This window comes from Herpailurus yagouaroundi, unplaced genomic scaffold (genome assembly GCF_014898765.1).
Source record: "Herpailurus yagouaroundi ecotype Mexico unplaced genomic scaffold, PumYag 159, whole genome shotgun sequence".
NCBI lineage: Eukaryota > Metazoa > Chordata > Mammalia > Carnivora > Felidae > Herpailurus > Herpailurus yagouaroundi.
Genome location: NW_024412400.1, coordinates 22,204,485 through 22,223,483, shown reverse-complemented (window position 1 = coordinate 22,223,483; position 18,999 = coordinate 22,204,485). Strand labels below are relative to the sequence as shown.

At 38.5% G+C, this 18,999-nt stretch overlaps 1 protein-coding gene across 2 annotated transcripts in view; it reads right to left on the bottom strand.

Annotated features, from left to right (window-relative positions):
* Nucleotides 1–18,999, bottom strand: part of EFHB (EF-hand domain family member B) — a 50,331-nt gene that overhangs the window by 24,045 nt on the left and 7,287 nt on the right. The window contains exons 2-5 of one of the 2 annotated variants that reach the window (XM_040480091.1): nt 7,049–7,111; nt 6,456–6,599; nt 5,586–5,766; nt 4,048–4,158 (exon numbers count right to left, since the gene is read on the bottom strand). In XM_040480091.1, coding sequence (XP_040336025.1) covers nt 4,048–4,158; nt 5,586–5,766; nt 6,456–6,599; nt 7,049–7,111 — 499 coding nt within the window. The remainder of the gene's footprint in view (nt 1–4,047; nt 4,159–5,585; nt 5,767–6,455; nt 6,600–7,048; nt 7,112–18,999) is intronic. The other variant, XM_040480092.1, reaches the window with a different exon arrangement.

Sequence of the window (18,999 nt, the reverse complement as noted above, 5' to 3'; positions counted from 1 at the left end):
ACATCTAATACTGTACTTTTTTCATGTCATAATGTGGAGTTAGTCTTCTAGATAAAAGTCTTCTAGATAAGGTGTTAGTCTTTCTAGATAAAACTAGAGATCAGCTAAAAGGTTAAAAAAAGGATGGAGGGGCGCCTGGGTGGCGCAGTCGGTTAAGCGTCCCACTTCAGCCAGGTCACGATCTCGCGGTCCGGGAGTTCGAGCCCCGCATCAGGCTCTGGGCTGATGGCTCAGAGCCTGGAGCCTGTTTCCGATTCTGTGTCTCCCTCTCTCTCTGCCCCTCCCCCGTTCGTGCTCTGTCTCTCTCTGTCCCAAAAATAAAAAAAAATAAAAAAAAAACGTTGAAAAAAAAAATTAAAAAAAAAAAAAGGATGGAGATTCAGCCTCACCAGTAATCCAAACAATGTAAATAAAAACAATAATGTGAAATCATAATTTGTCTCTCACGTAAAAATAAAGAAGATTGGCAATGCTCACTGTTAAGGAGGATGGGAAGTGGAAACTCTAATACACTATGGGTGTGCGGGCAAACTGGGGCACCTATTTTGGTGTATGTTTTGGCTTTCAGAGTTAATATTTCAAATGTTCATAAATCTAGGAATATATCCTAAAAACATCACATTCACAAAGATATATAAGCAATATATTTTGTGATACTGAAGAATACAATATAGATACTGATATGGAAAAACAACTACAGTGTTACATTAAATGGGGGGGAAGCAAGTAGAAAAAAGCATATATAGTGGGGAAACAAAACACACATATATACTCCTATGTGAATGCACAAAAAAAAAGCATCTATGAAAGTATCATCTGTGAAAGACTGGGAATTGTGGGAGATTTTCTTTGTATTTTATAAAAGAAATATGTATTATTACAGTAATGACTAAAATTAAGTGTATTTCAAAGATGTTATATATTTATTGTGATTGAATGGTGCCCTTCACATATTATTTTTTAAATATTTATTTATTTATTTTTGAAAGAGAAAGAGAGAGAGGGTGCATGTGTGCAAATGGGGGAAGGGGAGAGAGAGAGGGAGACAGAGAATCCTAAGGGGCTCTGTGACTCAGGGCTCAAACTCATAAACCATAAGATTATGACCTGAGCCGAAATCAAGTCAGATGCTTAACTGACTGAGCCACCCAGGCACTCCATTTTTTTTTTGACATATTATTTTAAGTAAAAAATGTTTAATGTATGTACATTAAAGTTCCCCAAAAGCATGGAGAATATTACACCGTTTAACTAAAGATAGATGGCTTAGTGCATGCAGGTTAAAAAGATGTTCAAGATATAAACTGTAGTTATCTCTGGCTAATGGGATTTCAAGGTTACATTTACTTTCTCTTCCAATTTTTTTGAGATATTTAGGTGTGTATGTATGTATGTATTTGTTTTAATATTTATTTATGCAATATGTACCCGCCAGTGTTGGGTGCAAACTCATGACCCTGAGATCAAGATTCACATGTTTTTTTTTTTTTGTTTTTTGTTTGTTTTTTTTTTTTTAATTTTTTTTTTAACGTTTATTTATTTTTGAGACAGAGGGAGACAGAGCATGAATGGGGGAGGGTCAGAGAGAGGGAGACACAGAATCTGAAACAGGCTCCAGGCTCTAAGCTGTCAGCACAGAGCCCGACGCGGGGCTCGAACTCACGGAGTGTGAGATTGTGACCTGAGCCGAAGTCAGCCGCTTAACCGACTGAGCCACCCAGGCACCCCGATTCACATGTTTTTCCAATCAAGCCAGCCAGGCACCCCAAAGATTTAATTTTTTTTTTTAGTAATCTCTATACCCAGTGTGGGGCTCAAACTTAAAACCCCAAGATCAAGTGTCACATGTTCTACCAACTGAGCCAGCCAGGTGCCCCCCATTTTTTGAGATTTTTAAATTCTCTACAATTATTATATATTTTTTATTTTTTAATGTTTATTTATTTTGAGAGAGAGAGAGCGTATGTGTATCTGCCATCAGGGAAGGGGTAGAGAGAGAGGAAGAGAGAGAATCCCAAGTAGGCTCTGTGCTGTCAGCACAGAGCCCGACATGGGGCTCAATCTCACGAACCATCCTGAGTTACCCAGGCACCCTGGATTTTACACCTTTTCAAGAGGCCAATGAAACTTCCATAAAAAACAGCACATGGGGGCACCCAGGTAGCTTGGTTGGTTAAGCGTCTGACTCTCAATTTCGACTCAGGTCACGATCTCATGGTCCTGAGATCAAGCTCCACCTCGGGCTCCACACTGGGTATGGAACCTGCTTAAGATTCTCTCTCTCTTTCTCTCTCTCTCTCTCTTTCTCCCACTCTCTCCACCTCACACCCCTCAAAAAAATTAAATTAAAAAAAATTTTAAATCATCAAATGAAAGTAATGTCAATCATTTTATAGTCCATTAGAGCTCTTCTAAATATAAAAAAAATCTATGCTCATTTTCCTCTAATTGCTAAATATATATAAGGTATCTAGTTACAAGTTGTCTGTATTATGTTGTACATACATATATGCATATATGTTTGATGACAATTAAAAGTGCTGGATTCTGGGGCGCCTGGGTGGCGCAGTCGGTTAAGCGTCCGACTTCAGCCAGGTCACGATCTCGCGGTCCATGAGTTCGAGCCCCGCATCGGGCTCTGGGCTGATGCCTCAGAGCCTGGAGCCTGTTTCCGATTCTGTGTCTCCCTCTCTCTCTGCTCCTCCCCCGTTCATGCTCTGTCTCTCTCTGTCCCCAAAATAAATAAAAACGTTGAAAAAAAAAAAGTGCTGGATTTTATTGTGCAATACATGCTCAGCTTTTTCAAAAAATGAATACGGTATTTTCACAAAAAGGGGGAAAGGGAAGGAGGAATAAGAGGAGGGAGGACTGGAGGGAGGAGAGGAAGGGAGGGAGGGAGGGAGGGAGGGAGGGAGAGAGCCAGGGAAGTAGAAGGGGTACCCACGACCGAGTGAGGGAAGCAGTGGCGTGAGAGTGGGAAGGCAGAAATCATCTCAGGACTGGATGTGTTAAAGTGTAGGGAATCAGCAGAGATTGGCCCTGAAAGAAGAGAATGACAGATTCCAGACAGTGGAGCAATGAGAATAGGAAACAGGCCCAGCTACCAACAGAATTAGGAGGAAGAGCACAGAGAGGGACTATGGTATGAGAGGGTGGTAGAGGAGAACAAGTAAAGAAATAAGAGAAAGCAAGGGAGAGAGGGGCCTTGCGCTGCAGTAAAGAGCAAGCCTTGCTTCTAGCTAATGAAGACTGAGTTCATGAATCAATCACATATAATCCATCAGCTTTCTCGGGACATATATCGGAGTCTGATTCTGTCTTCTATTAATTTCATCAAGATTCCACTTAGCACCAACATGCCAACAATTAAGCTGTATTTCACAGCACTCTAAATATCTAATGCCTTTTAGTTGTGCTATAGAATAGTTCTAGTGATATGCTACATCAGACAAGATTACATCATAATAGTAGGAGTAGGAGTGGGAATAGGAGTGGGAGTAGAAGTCGGAGTAGGAGTAGGAGTAGTAATTGAGCCCCTTCTATGTTCCAGGCACTATGCTAAGCATTTTGCAGGCACTCCCCTAATCCTCACAATATTATCATCTCCATTTAAGAGATTAGAATAGACGATGGTAGGATAATTAAAATATCCAAGATTTAGAGACAGTAAATGGATAAGCTAGCACTTGAACCTGTGCTATCTGATTCAAAAAACTGTGCACTTGACCATTACCCAATCTTAGTACTTAGAATAATCCTGACCTTTGAATAAGAACAGTATTTTTTTTAAACCTAAAACTACCATGTAACCTTTCTAAGATGTTTTTTTCCTTTTAATAATACATACATTTCTACATTTAATATACAAAATGCATAAGTATATGTGTACCTAGCTATCAGGGGTTATGACCTTATGATTAATAAGTTATTATTTACTGATCACTTATTATATGCAGGCATTTAACCTTATACACATAATCTTTATTCCTCTCCACAAATCTGAGAATCCTATATGCTCAGGCCTATTTTACACTGGAGGGCACTTACCCACATAATAATCATTGTGAGAAACAATATACAGATCATGTCCTTCTTTTCCTTCTTTACATACTTCTTCATAGGGTTTTGGTGGATTCACTACATCTCTAGCAGATAATTCTAAAGGAAAAATTGATGAAATCAGGTTTAAGGTAATTTCCATCTATTTATAACATATTTAAATTGACTAGAACAAATGACAAATGAGGTATGCCAATGGCATAGGCTACATGGGCACTCTGAGAGAACACAAATGAAGATTTAGCAAGAAAGACAGGGCACAGCCTATACACAAATAGTGAAGAATACCAGAAAGCGGGTCAACTCAGAATAATCCTGTAAGGCAGTACTTTTTGTCTCATAGATGAATTATTACAGCTATGAATAGACATATGCACATTTTAGAACATTCTATTATGTATTTAAATGTGGTATACCTTGACAGTACTTTCACACTGAATGGTGTAATCCTAGATAGCAGTTATGATATAATAATTATAATGTTGTAATGCCATGCCTACATAAATACAATTTCTAAATACTAGTATAAAGGAAAAAGATCATCTATCCTAAAATACATTTTTTTCAAGCCTCAAATTTTGCCTAATTTTAACTTTAGATCTGACATGATGAAGTGTAGATTTTGCAGATTTTTCATCCCAAGAGAGAGGCATAATTTATTTCCAGAGTTGGTGTTACTATGTTAAGGAAAATAATCTGTTGGCCCTTTGGGTGAAAACAAAGGTAGGGTTCCTGAGATAGAGCCTTAATGGGTGCAGAAAAACAAAGAGAACCAAACTTCTTTGCAGGATAAAGAAAAAATGTAATTTGAGGTCTCCTGTGGTAAGATTCCTGGAGAAAGAGGAGAAGAGACCTGAAAAGGAGAGGAGGGAATACATGTGAAATGGGTGTAAGGAAAAGCACCCAACAACATGGCAGGAGGCTGGAGCTTCAGAAGAAACAATGACCTGTGACCAATTCCATTTTAACTTATTGTTTGTTGAAAGATGTGCTCCACTCCTCTCCAAAGAAGAGTGAAGTTCTGCTCTACACACTGCCTACATTTGGTTAATACACGGTTGACACTGTGGATCTGCACGGATGGAGTGTGGTACACAGCACTGGTCAAACTTACTTGTTCTGTGGTCTGTTTCATAAAAAGTTAAGAGTTATGAGCACATCAGAAGCATCGGTGGAAATAAAACACACAAATGGATGTCCATAGAGATGGGATTGCAGACTTCATAGCTGGCTCCAATATTAACTTTCTTGAATCTCTCTCCTGTTTTTATATCATCTCTCACTGAATCTGCCTCCAAAACCTGAAATTTTACTGCTTGGTACACATAAACTCTAAGGATTCTGGGTCTGAGACTAATTTTCTTGCTATGATCCCATCTTTCATTCTGAATCATCATTTATTTGTACCACCACCAAATGCCATGTCAACAAGATATTCAATTCCATTTTCTAAGAATTCTTTTTCTTTCTTTTTTTTTAGAAGACTCATTTTATCATCCAGCTCCCCACCATTTTTTTTTTATTACCTCTGATGACTGCTGTCCCAAATGTCGTATGGAGTACATCCAGGCCTTTAGGTAATCCTGGTGTTTGATCATGAGATTTTCCTAATGGTGCCCTTTGATTGCTTAAATATACTGATTCCTTTTTATCTTTAATTTTCTGTTGAAATGTTGTAATGGGCTGTGGATTTATCAATACCTTTGCCTAAAGAAATCATATAAAGCACAGATGTAACAACAACCAAAAGCAAAAATCTGAAAACTGAAACTAATCAATAACTGGGAAGAAGAGAATATGATTATGGAAAAACATTTCATTGTCCTTGCCTTTGCTCATCTTCAAATGAACTGTCAGAATTGGAGCTATGAAGCTGAACCATGCCTACACATGAACCTTCAAGGAGGCTCTAAGGTTTATGAAGAGAGCGCCGTGGCTACTTGAATCAGAGTCTAGAAGTGTGGGAACGACAAGTGCAAGAGCCACGAGGCTGCCACAAGCTCTCTCCAGATATATAGATGAGGTGTTCTGAATCTGGACTGCCCAGTCAACATTCAGCCTGCTCCCTGCAAAGTATACACAAGCACCACGTAGTGCCTCAACGTGGTATCACCCAGCCTTCATCCTCTCTGCGTTCTAACAAAGCCCAACAGCATTTCTCTCTACTCGGAGAGAATGGAGAGCAACTTGGCTCTTAATTATCTGAGGGGAGAATGTGTAGTTTGTGGCTCAGACCATTAATATCTTGTGTCTTGGCTGTTGCTGCTTGGATTTTTTCACTACTCAAGAGTATGAGAGGGAAGGATACTGGAACTGATGATTTCATTAATACCTCATTTGTGCAATTTCACTTTGGGAAGTTAATAACATACAGGGAAAAAAGGAAAAGACGTTACCGGTATTGAAGTTTTAGATCTTATTCCATGTGTCAAATAAGGTGCGATTTGGGGATCATTTGCTCTGCCATAAAATACTCTTTCAGCTCCAGCAGGTGGATATCTATAGTTGAAAAATTTTTTTGCCTCAGGTGGAGTAATTAGCTACAGTGAGACAAGAAAATGAAACTAAGTAGTTTTGAAAATATTAGCAAGATTAATCTATACCAATCAGTGAACACCCCCCCTTCATTGCATGAGTAGAGTAAGTACATGAGGAACTATAGACCCAAATAATGAAACTTCCTAACATGTGTTTGTTTTATAGAAATAAACATCATATTTTAAAATTTATATTAGAAAACAACCAGGAAGTATTCAGGTTAGAAAGCATAACATAAATGACTATTTTCTATAGAAATAAACGGTATTTTCAACAGTTTTTGTAGAGCTGGAAATTTTAAGCCTGAATTTTTACTTCCTTGGACAAAATCAATAAAAGGACTCAAAATACAGTAAATAATCAAAATTGACCACATTAAGTTTATACAACTTTCATAAGAAATGTTGGGAGTTGTCTAATGCTCACAAAAATCCATATTGAAAATGCTCACCCTAGGAAGTTTTTCAGTCAAACAGGTTGCAACTCTGTCTCCAATAGGAATGACTTTCCCTGCCTAAGGGGAAAAAGAAAATAAATAGTTGGCCATGTCAGTGTAGAGGTGGAGCATTTTAAACAATGGCATTTATTTCAAATTTGGGCTATGCTTCTAATGCTACAAAGTTACTTTCAACTATTTAACACAATTAAGAAAAAAAAGTAAGAAATATAGCAAATCTACAGTAATCCTGATATATAACATAATAAATATTAATTTCTAAATATACCACTATATATATTATACCCACATATAGTTTTATATATACATACACACACACACACACACACACACACACACACACACACACACACATAGTGGTAGTATTGTCAGTGATCGTCCAGTTATGGGATCTCTGTGAATATGCTGAGGGATTCAACTTTTAGAAATAATGTTTATCAGTTGCATGATATAATCAGTATAATGAGAGTACAGCTGCATTCAAACTAAGCTCAAGAAAAAGTATTAGGTACTTCTGAATGTGTGTGGTGTTTGCATTTGAGTGTATTTCTACCAACACCCAACTTTTGGCATATGCAACTATGTCATTCCTGGCCAAGCTCCTTCAGTGAATGGCCCCAATGCACTTGGTTTTGTTCACTTAATTCTAACTTGGTTCTTACCTGTTCTTCCTTTGCCCAAGACAAAGATTATAATTATTTATTCCCAGAAATACACTATTTATCTATTTCTCCTTTGTCATTTCAAGGCAGCTGATAGTTATTTGTACAAAGAATAAGTTTCTTTTTAAAAAAAATTAGAGAAAGAAACTTCCCATAAAGAGTGTTCTGGGTCTTTGGAGGGTCATGGAGGAATCAGGATGGAGAAAAGCAGAAAGATTGAGAGTTGGGTGGATGGATAAATGTGTAGATGTTGGCAAGGGGATAGATAGATTAAATAAATGGATAGCTGGATAAAAATATAAATAGATACATGGGTATAGATGGGTATGTGAAAGCTTTTTATTATGTTAAGTGTTGAGTACAGAATTCCTCTTAGGAGGAGAACCAGCAAGATTTAAGACAGTATCTTGACAACATCTCTGGGTATAAAAGAGGAAGCCCACAGACATGGGCAGACAGAGAATTTAATTGCTTTGCTAAAAAACAGGAGAGCGGCGCTTGGGTGTCTCAGTCGGTTGCATATCCAACTCTTGATTTGGGCTCAGGTCATGATCCCAGAGTGGTGGGATTGAGCCCCATGCCAAGCTCCATGCTGAGCGTGAAGCCTGCTTGAGATATTTTTTCTCTCTCTCTCTCTCTCTCTCTCTCTCTCTCCCTCCCCCTCTGTCCTTCCCCTGCTCATTCTCTAAAATAAAATTAAAAAAAATTAATGTGAAAAAATATGAACTATTGATGGGCTAGACTAAGGAAGGATTAAAGGAAATGACAATATTGAGGAGAAGGTGGGAAAGGCCTTCACCAAGTGAGAGGCCAGGAGGACCAATACAAGAAATTGGCCAATGAGAAGCTTTAATGCCAAATCTTAAGTAAATTCAATTTTTTAAAAGTCTTTAACACATGCTTATTTATTTATTTATGCATTTATTTATTTATTTATTTGAGAGATAGAGCATGAGGGGGGGAGAAGGGCAGAGAGAGAGAGAGAATCTTAAGCAGGGCTCCATCTCACAACTCTCAGATCATGACCTGAGCCGAAATCAAGAAAAGGACGTTCAACAGACTGAGCCACCCAGTCATTCCAAGTAAATTATATTCATACAACTACATTATGTGTGTGAAAAAAGGGTAAGAGACTGTGTTGTAAATTGGGCTAAAGCAGCATACAGAAAAGGGAGGACACATACAAGTGATTTTTAATTCAGCTAAAAAATTGTAAGAAACCTCAGAGATATCAAGGAACATAAAGTCTCTCCTGCTATACCTGTTATAGGCGCTCCAGCCATTCTTTTAAATATTCAATGGAAAGATAGCCTCATGAGGCTGAAGAATATGGGAATACTCACGCAGCTAATTATGTGGGTGATAGACAGTTACAGAGATAGAAGCAAGGATGGATTGATGGATGGATCAATCAGCCCATGGCCTCATACAGAATTCTACCTGTCCTTCATACCGGCTTCCCTTCCAAGTGTTTGACGGTAGATATTCTAGGTTTTCATCATTGTAAACATTTTGTGGGCAGAAATGCCCTTGGGATTCCTCATAGAGTTGCCTACATGAAAAGCAATTTGATTGCAGATCAGTAGCTATGAGTAGGTTGATGTCCTCATGCCATTTGACTGGGGACACAAAAATGGAAGCCATTATGTCTGATTTCTATCTAGTGTCATATAATATGTCTGACAAGTCTCCTCCACCCCACTTCAGTCATGGATCTCTCTTTTTACTTCAGTTGTTCTCAAGGATGTCTGTCAATCGCTTTGAGGTATGAAAGGTAGCAGAAAAAAAGATTATTCTGAGCTGACCATTCTAAGAAACAGCAGATGAGAAAGAAGCTCTGCAAACAAGAATAGAAGTGACCCTTTCATAAGGGATATTTATGTTTTACAAAGGAAATCATTTATAAATGTGTCTCCCTCCCAGTACCAGGAAGAAAAGGATGGCTGTAAGACTCCACTCTTATCAACAGGGAAACACTGACTTAAATCTGCATGACAAACCTAACCCTTGTTTACTCTACTTTTCTTGGCAACCTCCCACAACTGGACTTCCCTTTGTCCCAACACCTTTCTTTTGTTTTTAACTTAAGATGGTGTTTAAGGAGGTGGCTTGAGCTATCTTGGGGAGTTACTCAGTTTTTCTGGGTATCTCTCATGTATGCATGAGGTATACATATTTAAAAAACTTCTGTTTGTTTTTCTCTTGCTAATCTGTTTTTTATGGCAGGGAGTCTCAGCCAAGAACTCAGAAGAGTAGAGAGAAAATTATTTTTCCTCCCCTAAAGTTTCTCCATCAAGCCCCACAACAAAAATACATTCTTTCCTTCATAGCCTACACCTGAATTTGCCTATCCCAAACATAGGCCCCAAGTTTGGTGAAAATTTATTGTGTCATTTTTCATGTGGTCCACTAAGAGACAATAGTGTTTTATTTACATAGACATAAACAAGCTCGGAGCCTGGAGCCTGGTTCAGGTTCTGTTTTAGGTTCTGTGTCTCCTTCTCTCTCTACCCCTCCCCTGCTCACACTCTGTCTCTCACTCTCAAAAATAAACATTTAAAAAAATTATATAAACATAAACACACTAAATATGTAAAAACAGGCAAATGGTTCAATAAATTATGGTATCTTCAAATGACATACTATTGTGGGGCACCTGGGTGGCTCAGTCTGTTAAGCACCTGACTTTGGCTCAGGTCATGATCTTGCAGTTTGAGAGTTCAAGACCCCCAATGGACTGTCTGCTGTCAGCACAGAGCCTGATTCCAGCCTGTCTGCCCCTCCCCTGCTGGAGTGTTTTTTTTCTCTCTCTCTCTTTCTCAAAAATAAATAAAACATTTAAAAAAACAATATACTATTGTATAATCATTTAAAATGATGGATATAAATAATTTTGAATAGTATAAAAATGTTCATGACATAATGTGAATTAAAACAAAGATGTAAATATGTATCATACGGATACACACAGGCAGCTCTTTCTGCCCACAGGTCCCATCCCCATGCTTTAATAAAACCACCTTTTCTGCACCAAAAAGAAAACAAACAAACAAAAAACCAAAATACACAGAATCACATCTCTATACGCAGCAGTACACGCAGAACACATAGACAAAAAGTTGCTAGTTGTGATTCTATTTGAGTGGTGAGATTATAAGTGACTTACTTTCTTCTTTATACTATTCTTCTTAATATTTTACTACTATATATTGCTTTATAAAGCAAAAGAAAGCAATAAAAGGTTATCAAAAAGCCTACAAACAACATCAAATAGAAAGCAAACAGCAACAAGAGCACCAGAAACTAAGAATAATAATCAAGTATATGCAGGCCCAAGACAGAATTTAGAAGCAGCTTTAATGGCCACCTTGAGTCTACTTCCCGAACTCTAAAAGGTAGCCTAGGGGGGTCCTAATGACCTTCCTAACCTGAGGAAGAGAGCAATGATCTTCCTGAAGATTTTCTGTTGACTCAGGGAGGTTTGGTGTCAGGATCCAGCCAAGAAATATAAACAAACATTAAGTATAACCCTATCCCCCAACACACCATAAAACACACTCTCCAGGACTCTGAACTCCTAGGAGGGACCTCTTCTTGCACCACCAGGGATGGGTAGAGTTCCTTAGCCCTGTTCCTCAAACTTTAGTCACATGAACACCTATAGTTAATGTATGTATTTTTAAAATTATGTTGGCAGGGGCGCCTGGGTGGCTTAGTCGGTTAAGCATCCGACAACTCTTGATTTCGGCTCAAGTCATGATCTCACAGTTTCATGGGTTTGAAGCCTGAATGGGACTCTGGGCTAACAGAGCAGAGCCTGCTGGGGATTCTCTCTCTCTTCCCTCTCTGTCTCTGCCCCTCCTCCACTTGCACTCTCTCTCTCTGAAAATAAACTTTAAAAAAAATGAAAATAAAATTATGCTGGCAAAAACTTGGGAAATGCTGGATCTTTAATATACTAAGGTACATTTTAAATCTCAAAAGGAAGGATCATTTAGTGCTCTACCATTAATTTGACCTCGGAGGTTTTATTTGTGTCACTAAATTAGCCTTCTATGAAAAGCCATATATAGGAACCCCTACTTGGAGTTTCATTTCTTCAAGTGTTTCTACCACTGACTTCATTTATAAAATAAAAGGCTATTTCCAAGGTTGGTAATCGAAGAAAAAAATCTCCATATAGGTAAGACAGTGGGTTTTTTTTTTTTTTTTTAAATTTTTTTTTTCAACGTTTATTTATTTTTGGGACAGAGAGAGACAGAGCATGAACGGGGGAGGGGCAGAGAGAGAGGGAGACACAGAATCGGAAACAGGCTCCAGGCTCTGAGCCATCAGCCCAGAGCCCGACGTGGGGCTCGAACTCACGGACCGCGAGATCGTGACCTGGCTGAAGTCGGACGCTTAACCGACTGCGCTACCCAGGCGCCCCAAGACAGTGGGTTTTTAATAACATAAATCTTGCCTCCTTTCTCTTAAAGATTTCTTCCCAACTACTATCTCTCAACCACAGATTGGTTTCAGAGGAAGAGGTACTGCCCTTTTAATTCTTGGTTTCAAACTTATTCCCCATAATATGATTAAGGCCAGCCTGGAATAAACACTTTAATAAATACTAGTAGATTTTTCAAAGGAGAGAGAGGAAGATAAAGTCTCAAACCCAGGGAATAAAAATGAAACCAAATAATCTATTTTATAAGGTATATTCATCTACATCTTTGCAGTTTCTATAGCAAGGATTCCCTACCTGATTTATCACTCATCATTTATCACTTATTTTAGCACCTATCATCCAGAAGGACAAGCCTATGCACCCCCAAGTTCAAGTCAAACATGTATGTACACCATACAGATGTGTCAAGATTGCCATCGGGTCTGGTTCAAAAGACTTAGAAGAATGAATGTTATTTTCTCTCTCTTTTTCAAAATTAACTTTGTCTAAATAATACATGTACTCTGTTCAAAAATCAAAGGGTTGTAATAAAAAACAGCATTTCCCCACCCCACTTGCATCTAGTCCTACCAACTGTCTTCTACACTTTCAGCCACTTCTGGTATTTATCTGCATGTTTCTAACCCTTATACTGATACATACTGATTAGTCTTAGACATCATCTACTGGTACCCTTTTATGATGGAGAAGGCTGGAGCTCTTATACCTCTCAGTACGGTTACATCATACTTTTTGATAAAGTCAATGGTGTTTACATTATGATAATTAGATTATTGTTCACGGCTGAAATAAGTAAGTATATTATATATTGTCATGTTATGTTATGTTATGTTATGTTATGTTATGTTATGTTATGTTATTTTTTCCTAATCGTTGCTTTTGCCTTTGCTTTTTGTGTTCTTTAATATGCCTATTTCTAAGTTTTTCCAAGTACTCCAACCAAACTGTCAAATTTCTAGGGTGTATTTGTTTGTTTTTTAAATAAGCTCTCCTATAGCACTTTGTCTTCTTGCTTTAATCTCAGCTGGTTGCTCTTAAGTCTGGTGCAGAGCTCTTGTCCTGGGAATTTTTCCTTTGCCATGCTTCAGAGTTAGGTTTGCCTGTTCCCTAAACCCCATCTATCCCCATTTCACTGAAGTAAATTCTTTAGTATTTTCCTAAAAAAGAATAAAAATCAACTTTTGATTCCTTGCATGTTAAAAACAAAAAACAAAAAACAAACAGGCTTAAAATGGAGCCATTTGTGCTAAGCTCCATGTTAGCAAACGAGGACTTAATATATAACCTAATTGCAGTTTCAGCCTTTCCCAGGAGTGGAATTTTAAATCAATCAGTCTGGAATTTCCTGATCAACCCTTGTGAGGTCATCTGCTTAGTAGACCCCACACTTACCAAAAGAAAGGTGACCTTGCCTGAAGTAATCCTTTCTTTTTATTAATCACTTCCTTATCCCTGCCCCTTCTGCTTAAAAAGAGTTACATTTTGAACAGCTCCTCATAGCTCTTTTCCACTTACTAAAGGGAATGCTGCCTGATTCATGAGCTGTTAGAAAAAAGTCCATTAGATCTTCAAATTTACTCAGTTGAATTTTTTTTTTTAACAGGTTCCTGAAAATATCTTTATGCTACTCTTTACATTTGATTAGTGGTTTGGCTAGATATAAAATACAAGGTAGCAAATAATTTCTCTCTCAATTCTGAAAGCACTATGCCAATGTCCTTTAAGAGGTGATCTAAGGTGGGGCACCTGGATGGCTCAATCAGGTTAAGCATCCAACTTCAGTTTAGATCATGATCTCACAGTTTGAGTTTGAGCCCCACAGTTGGCCTTTCGACTCTATGCTGACAGTTGGGTTCTGTGCTGACAGTATGGAGCCTGCTTGGGATTCTCTCTCCCTCTCTATGCCCCTCCCCCACTTGTGCTCTCAAAATAAATAAACTTTAAAATATTAAAAAAAAAAAAAAAAGAGGCTGTCTAGGGTACCTAATGGGCTTAGTCAGTAGAGCATGCAACTCTTGATCTTGGGGGCATTAAACCCCCTTGATGGGCAAAGAGATTACTTAAAAAAAAAAAAGAAGTGATCTTGCTAATTAGATGTCTAATGTAGTTCTGAATTTTTCCATTATATGTGATTTTTTTCCCTCTGTGGATGTATTTAGAATCATCTCTATATCCCTAATTTTCAGAGATTTCATAGTAATGATCCATGGTATGGGTATTCTTTTCTTCATTTGGCTTGACCCTCAATTAACTACTTGCAAACTTTTTTAAACATTTATTTATTTTTGAGAGAATGCTTGCACAGGAGGGGCAGAGGGAGAGAGAGAATCTTAAGCAGACTCTGAGCCGAGCTCAGAGCCCAACTGGAGTCTCCATCTCACCAACCATGACATCATGACCTGAGCCGAAATCAAGAGTCGGACACTTAACTGACTGAGCCACCCAGGCACCCCAACTCCTTGCAATCTTGATTTGTACCCTAAAATCAAAGAAATGTGGCTGTATTTTTTGATAATTTTCTCTACCTCATTTTATCTATTCTCTCTTTCTGGCCCTACTATTAAATCAAATATGATGAGAGACCATAAGGCAAGCTGAGTGCCAAGCACAAGCTAGCACAACCCCCTTCCTTCCAGGGGGGATATGTGTGATATTCCTCAGGCACTCCTGGTTGCCCAAGACATAGGAAAGGGAAAGAAAACCAACAGTTAACTGATAGAGGTCACAGTTGGGCAGGAAATAAGTTTCCAACAGTTTACAAATATCTTAGTACAATTAGAAGAAAAGGGGGATCTTATCAATAGCCTAATCTCCAGGAACTCTCTACTGTGTTTTTTTGTTTTCCTACTGTCTTAATGATAGTGTTTTGCTAGAGGGAAAAACAACTCTAGCCAGAAAATAGCTAGGCCTCCAGTAATCTGTGAGTCTTCTTTAGCATATGGAAATCCCTTTAAGAAACTTCTTGAATCTACCTCCCCCAGCTCCACAGTATGTAACCAGTCACTCTGCACAACCCCAGGGCAGCTCTTTCTGCCCATGCATCCTGTCTCCTTGCTTTAATAAAATCACCTTTTTGCACCAAAGACTTCTTCAAGAATTCTTTCTTGGCTGTCAACTCTGAATCCCCATGACCACTCTAAAAACCCATCAAAATGTATCTGAATATTTGTGGGGTGCCTCGGTGGCTCAGTTGGTTAAGCCTATGATTCTTGGTTTTGGCTCAGGTCATGATCTCACAGTTTCCTGGTTTTGAGCCCTGCATCAGGCTCTGTGCTGGCAACATGGAGCCTGCTTGGGATTCTCTCTCCCTCTCCATCTGCCCCTCCCCAACTCACACTGTCTCTGTTTCTCTCAAAATAAATAAATAAACTTAAAAAGTATTTTTTAAGATGTATCTGAATATTTCTAATCATTGTTTTAATGTCTGGGAAATATCTTTGATTTCATCCTCTGAGAGAGAAAGCCAGGGAACCTGCATTACAGAAAGTATATTTTTATTTATTAATGACCCATTTTCAGCATGGAGCTACATCCCTACCTTATCTTGGCCTTGGCATTTTTTACTCTAAAATCTGCTTTGGGAAAATAAATCCACAGATTTGGTGGAAGGGAGTGGGAGCTGGTGCAGAGAGGTAGGGAGTCAGGCTAGCATAGGATAAAGAAGTGGAACCAGAAGCCCAACTGTGCTGAATATCAACTTACAACTGATCTTTTGATTTTCAGATCCAAACTTTACTACACTTTCTCCCAAGGGCTGGGCTTCTCAGGGATTATCCCAGGTTCCTAATATTTCCTTGTCTTTCATGACCTTGACATTTTTGCAGAACAGGCCAGTTATTTTATAAAATGTCGTCCTTCGGTTTAGGTTTGACTAGTGTTTTCTTATGATTAAAGTTATACATTTTTGTCAGGGGTGTCACAGAAACAATGCTGTGTTCTTCTGTCAGGGAGCACACACTGTCAATCTGTCCGATTACTAATAGTGTTAACTTCAGTCACTGAATGAAGGTGATATCTGCTACATTTCTCTACCATAAAGTTATTTTTCCTTTGCAATTAATAATTATTCATTCTATGTAAATATCCAGTTCCGTACCAAACTTTCACTTACTGTTTAAGATCCATTGATGATTTTTGCCTAAATCATTACTATCATGATGATTGCCAAATGGTGACTTTCTAATTCCATCATTCCATCCACATTTATTAATTGGCATTACACTGCAAGGAAGCTTTTTCTTGCTGGCTGTTCAATTTTTCATGTATTTACATAAGTCTGAGTTCATGGATTTCTATTTTACTCAATGCCCCAAACCCAACAGTTTGGTTCACTAAGAGCTCCTTCAAGCTTGTTTCTGTGCCCCTTGACACATCTGCATTATTCTTTGAGAATTTTCTTACTTTTTGGCTCCCAAAAGTGTTCCAAGTTCATACTGTACTGCACCAGCCCTAGAGTCAGCCATTCTTCCAGAGTCCTTATTCCTTTTAATACAGATGATATTCAGAAATGAAGGTCTGGTTTCTGGTATGTTCATTTGTTACCAGATAAACATTGCTTCTAGATCCTCTTAGAGAATAGAGGTAAAGTATGTATGTATGTATGTATGTATGTATGTATGTATTTATGTATGTATACACACACCCCCATACTAGCATCTATATCAATTTTATAATACTCTGTTTTATAAAATGCATGCAGATACATAGACATGGATTCAGACATGGACATAGATAGAGATATACCATGAGTGTCCACCAATTAAAATCCAACCAAGCAGGATTCCTTCTATCCTTTTCCTTTTCATATTGGTAACTTTTTTCTCTATCAGTGAGAAACTTGGCTATTTTCCTCAACATATCCACTCATCTTCTCAGGCCCTCTGTATGTAATCAAACTCCCAACTGTACTGACCACATCCTTACTCAACCACCCCTTTCTCAGTTCCTAATCACAGCTGTTCTGCTTCATTTGGCCACCTCCTCAGTCAGTTCCCACTATTACAGCTTTCAATGACCATGTCTATGATTGGTTCCCAAGATTCAAGTCCACTCAGGAAGGTTGATACAAGACCATTTTTAGGGGCACCTGGGTGGCTCAGTTAAACATCTGACTCTTGATTTTGGCTCATGGTTTGTGAGCTCGAGCCCTGCACTGGGATTCTCTCTCACACACAAAATAAATAATAAACTTTAAAAAAAATAATAAAGAGTTAAAGAGACTCTTCCTTCCAACTTGGGTCCCTGCTTCAAAAAAAAAAAACAAAAACAAAAACAAAACACATCATTTCTAGCTGCTAAAGACCCATTGACCCATAATCATATGCCACTTTCCCCCCTCCAAACTCAGTGTGGGCTACCACAATAGTCTCATCTCTCCCACGGGGCCTTGGTCAAGATCACTCTGTTTTACCCATAGATATCCTTAACTCTGAATATCTCAGAGAAACAGGAGTGATAACATCAATTTCTTTCTGCCCAAAAGGCCCTGAACCCATTATGCAAATGAAACCACTCAGTTCTCAGAATTCTGCAGAGATTGGTTCTTTGCAAATTCTGACAAAATGAATCTTTTCCCCAAATAGCTATCAGCTACTCTTATGAATGAAAAAAATAATAAGGCATCCCCATTACATGACATTTACTGTATTATAAAATCATTTGTCTATTGGTCTCAGGTCTATAGACTCTAAAGTCCTTGAAAGTAGGCATCCTTGTAGCACCAATGCCTAACATACTGTCTAATCACTGTAGATACTATTTTTACTTACTTATTTATTTATTTATTTATTTATTTATTTATTTATTTATATTTTTAGAGAGAGAGCATGTGCAAGTGGGGAAGGGGGCAGAGGGGTAGGGAAAGAATCTTAAGCAGGCTCCATGCTCAGAGCTGACACAGGGCTCAATCCCATGACCTTGGGATCATAACCTGAGTGGAAATGGAAAGTCAGACACTCAACCAAATGAGCCACCCAGGTGCCCCTAGTCATTAGAGACACTATAATTTTTTTAACCTTTATTTGAACCTGTACTTCCTTCTTCCTCTTTCTACATCAGGGCTCAACACTATGTACTTTGTAAGACTCAGTTTTTTGTCTAATAACCCAGTGTTTCTGCCATAGTCAGTATATTAGTGGTGATCAAGGGACAGTCTGAGGATGTCTTGGAGAAATAACCATTACAGAGATTTTGATCTCTAATAGAGTGCTTTCTAAGAGCCAACAGCCCTTTTATGGGCTACATATAGAAGACCTCTTTTTACCAGAATCCTTTTAATTCTTGAGGGACACTCTAAAACTCTCTCTTTGTAGGCCACCATTTCCTGCAAACTTTCCTGAAGACAGGTCCTTGCTGCTATACCAATGCCTTTTACAAGAAGGACTAGAAGGCCTAATGTAGTCTCATAAATCCATCAGAGCAGACCTTCACATAAAGATCAACACCAACTTTGGGCAGCAGCTTCATGTGACAACAGGATGAGTGTCTTTACCTTGAGAAGTATTTACTCCCCTTCCCCCAACTGGAAACGGCTCTGATTGAGATGAGCTCCCCAATTCCCTGAATGTACCCTGATGCAAAGCAATCGTCCTCAAGGATTGATTTTAGCAGGCTCTTGACAATAGGGATTTCCATCTGAACTCACCTCACAGCCATATGCTTGACACTGGGTTTTAACTCACCCAAATGCACTTCCTTCCTCCTGTAAGATTGGATGACCTCAGGAGCATCAAATACATTACCATTACATTCCTTGGTGACAATGATGAGGGATGGCCTGTCTTTCCTCTTTTAGCTATGTGAATTCTACCAAGCCTACCAAGAAATGGGTAATA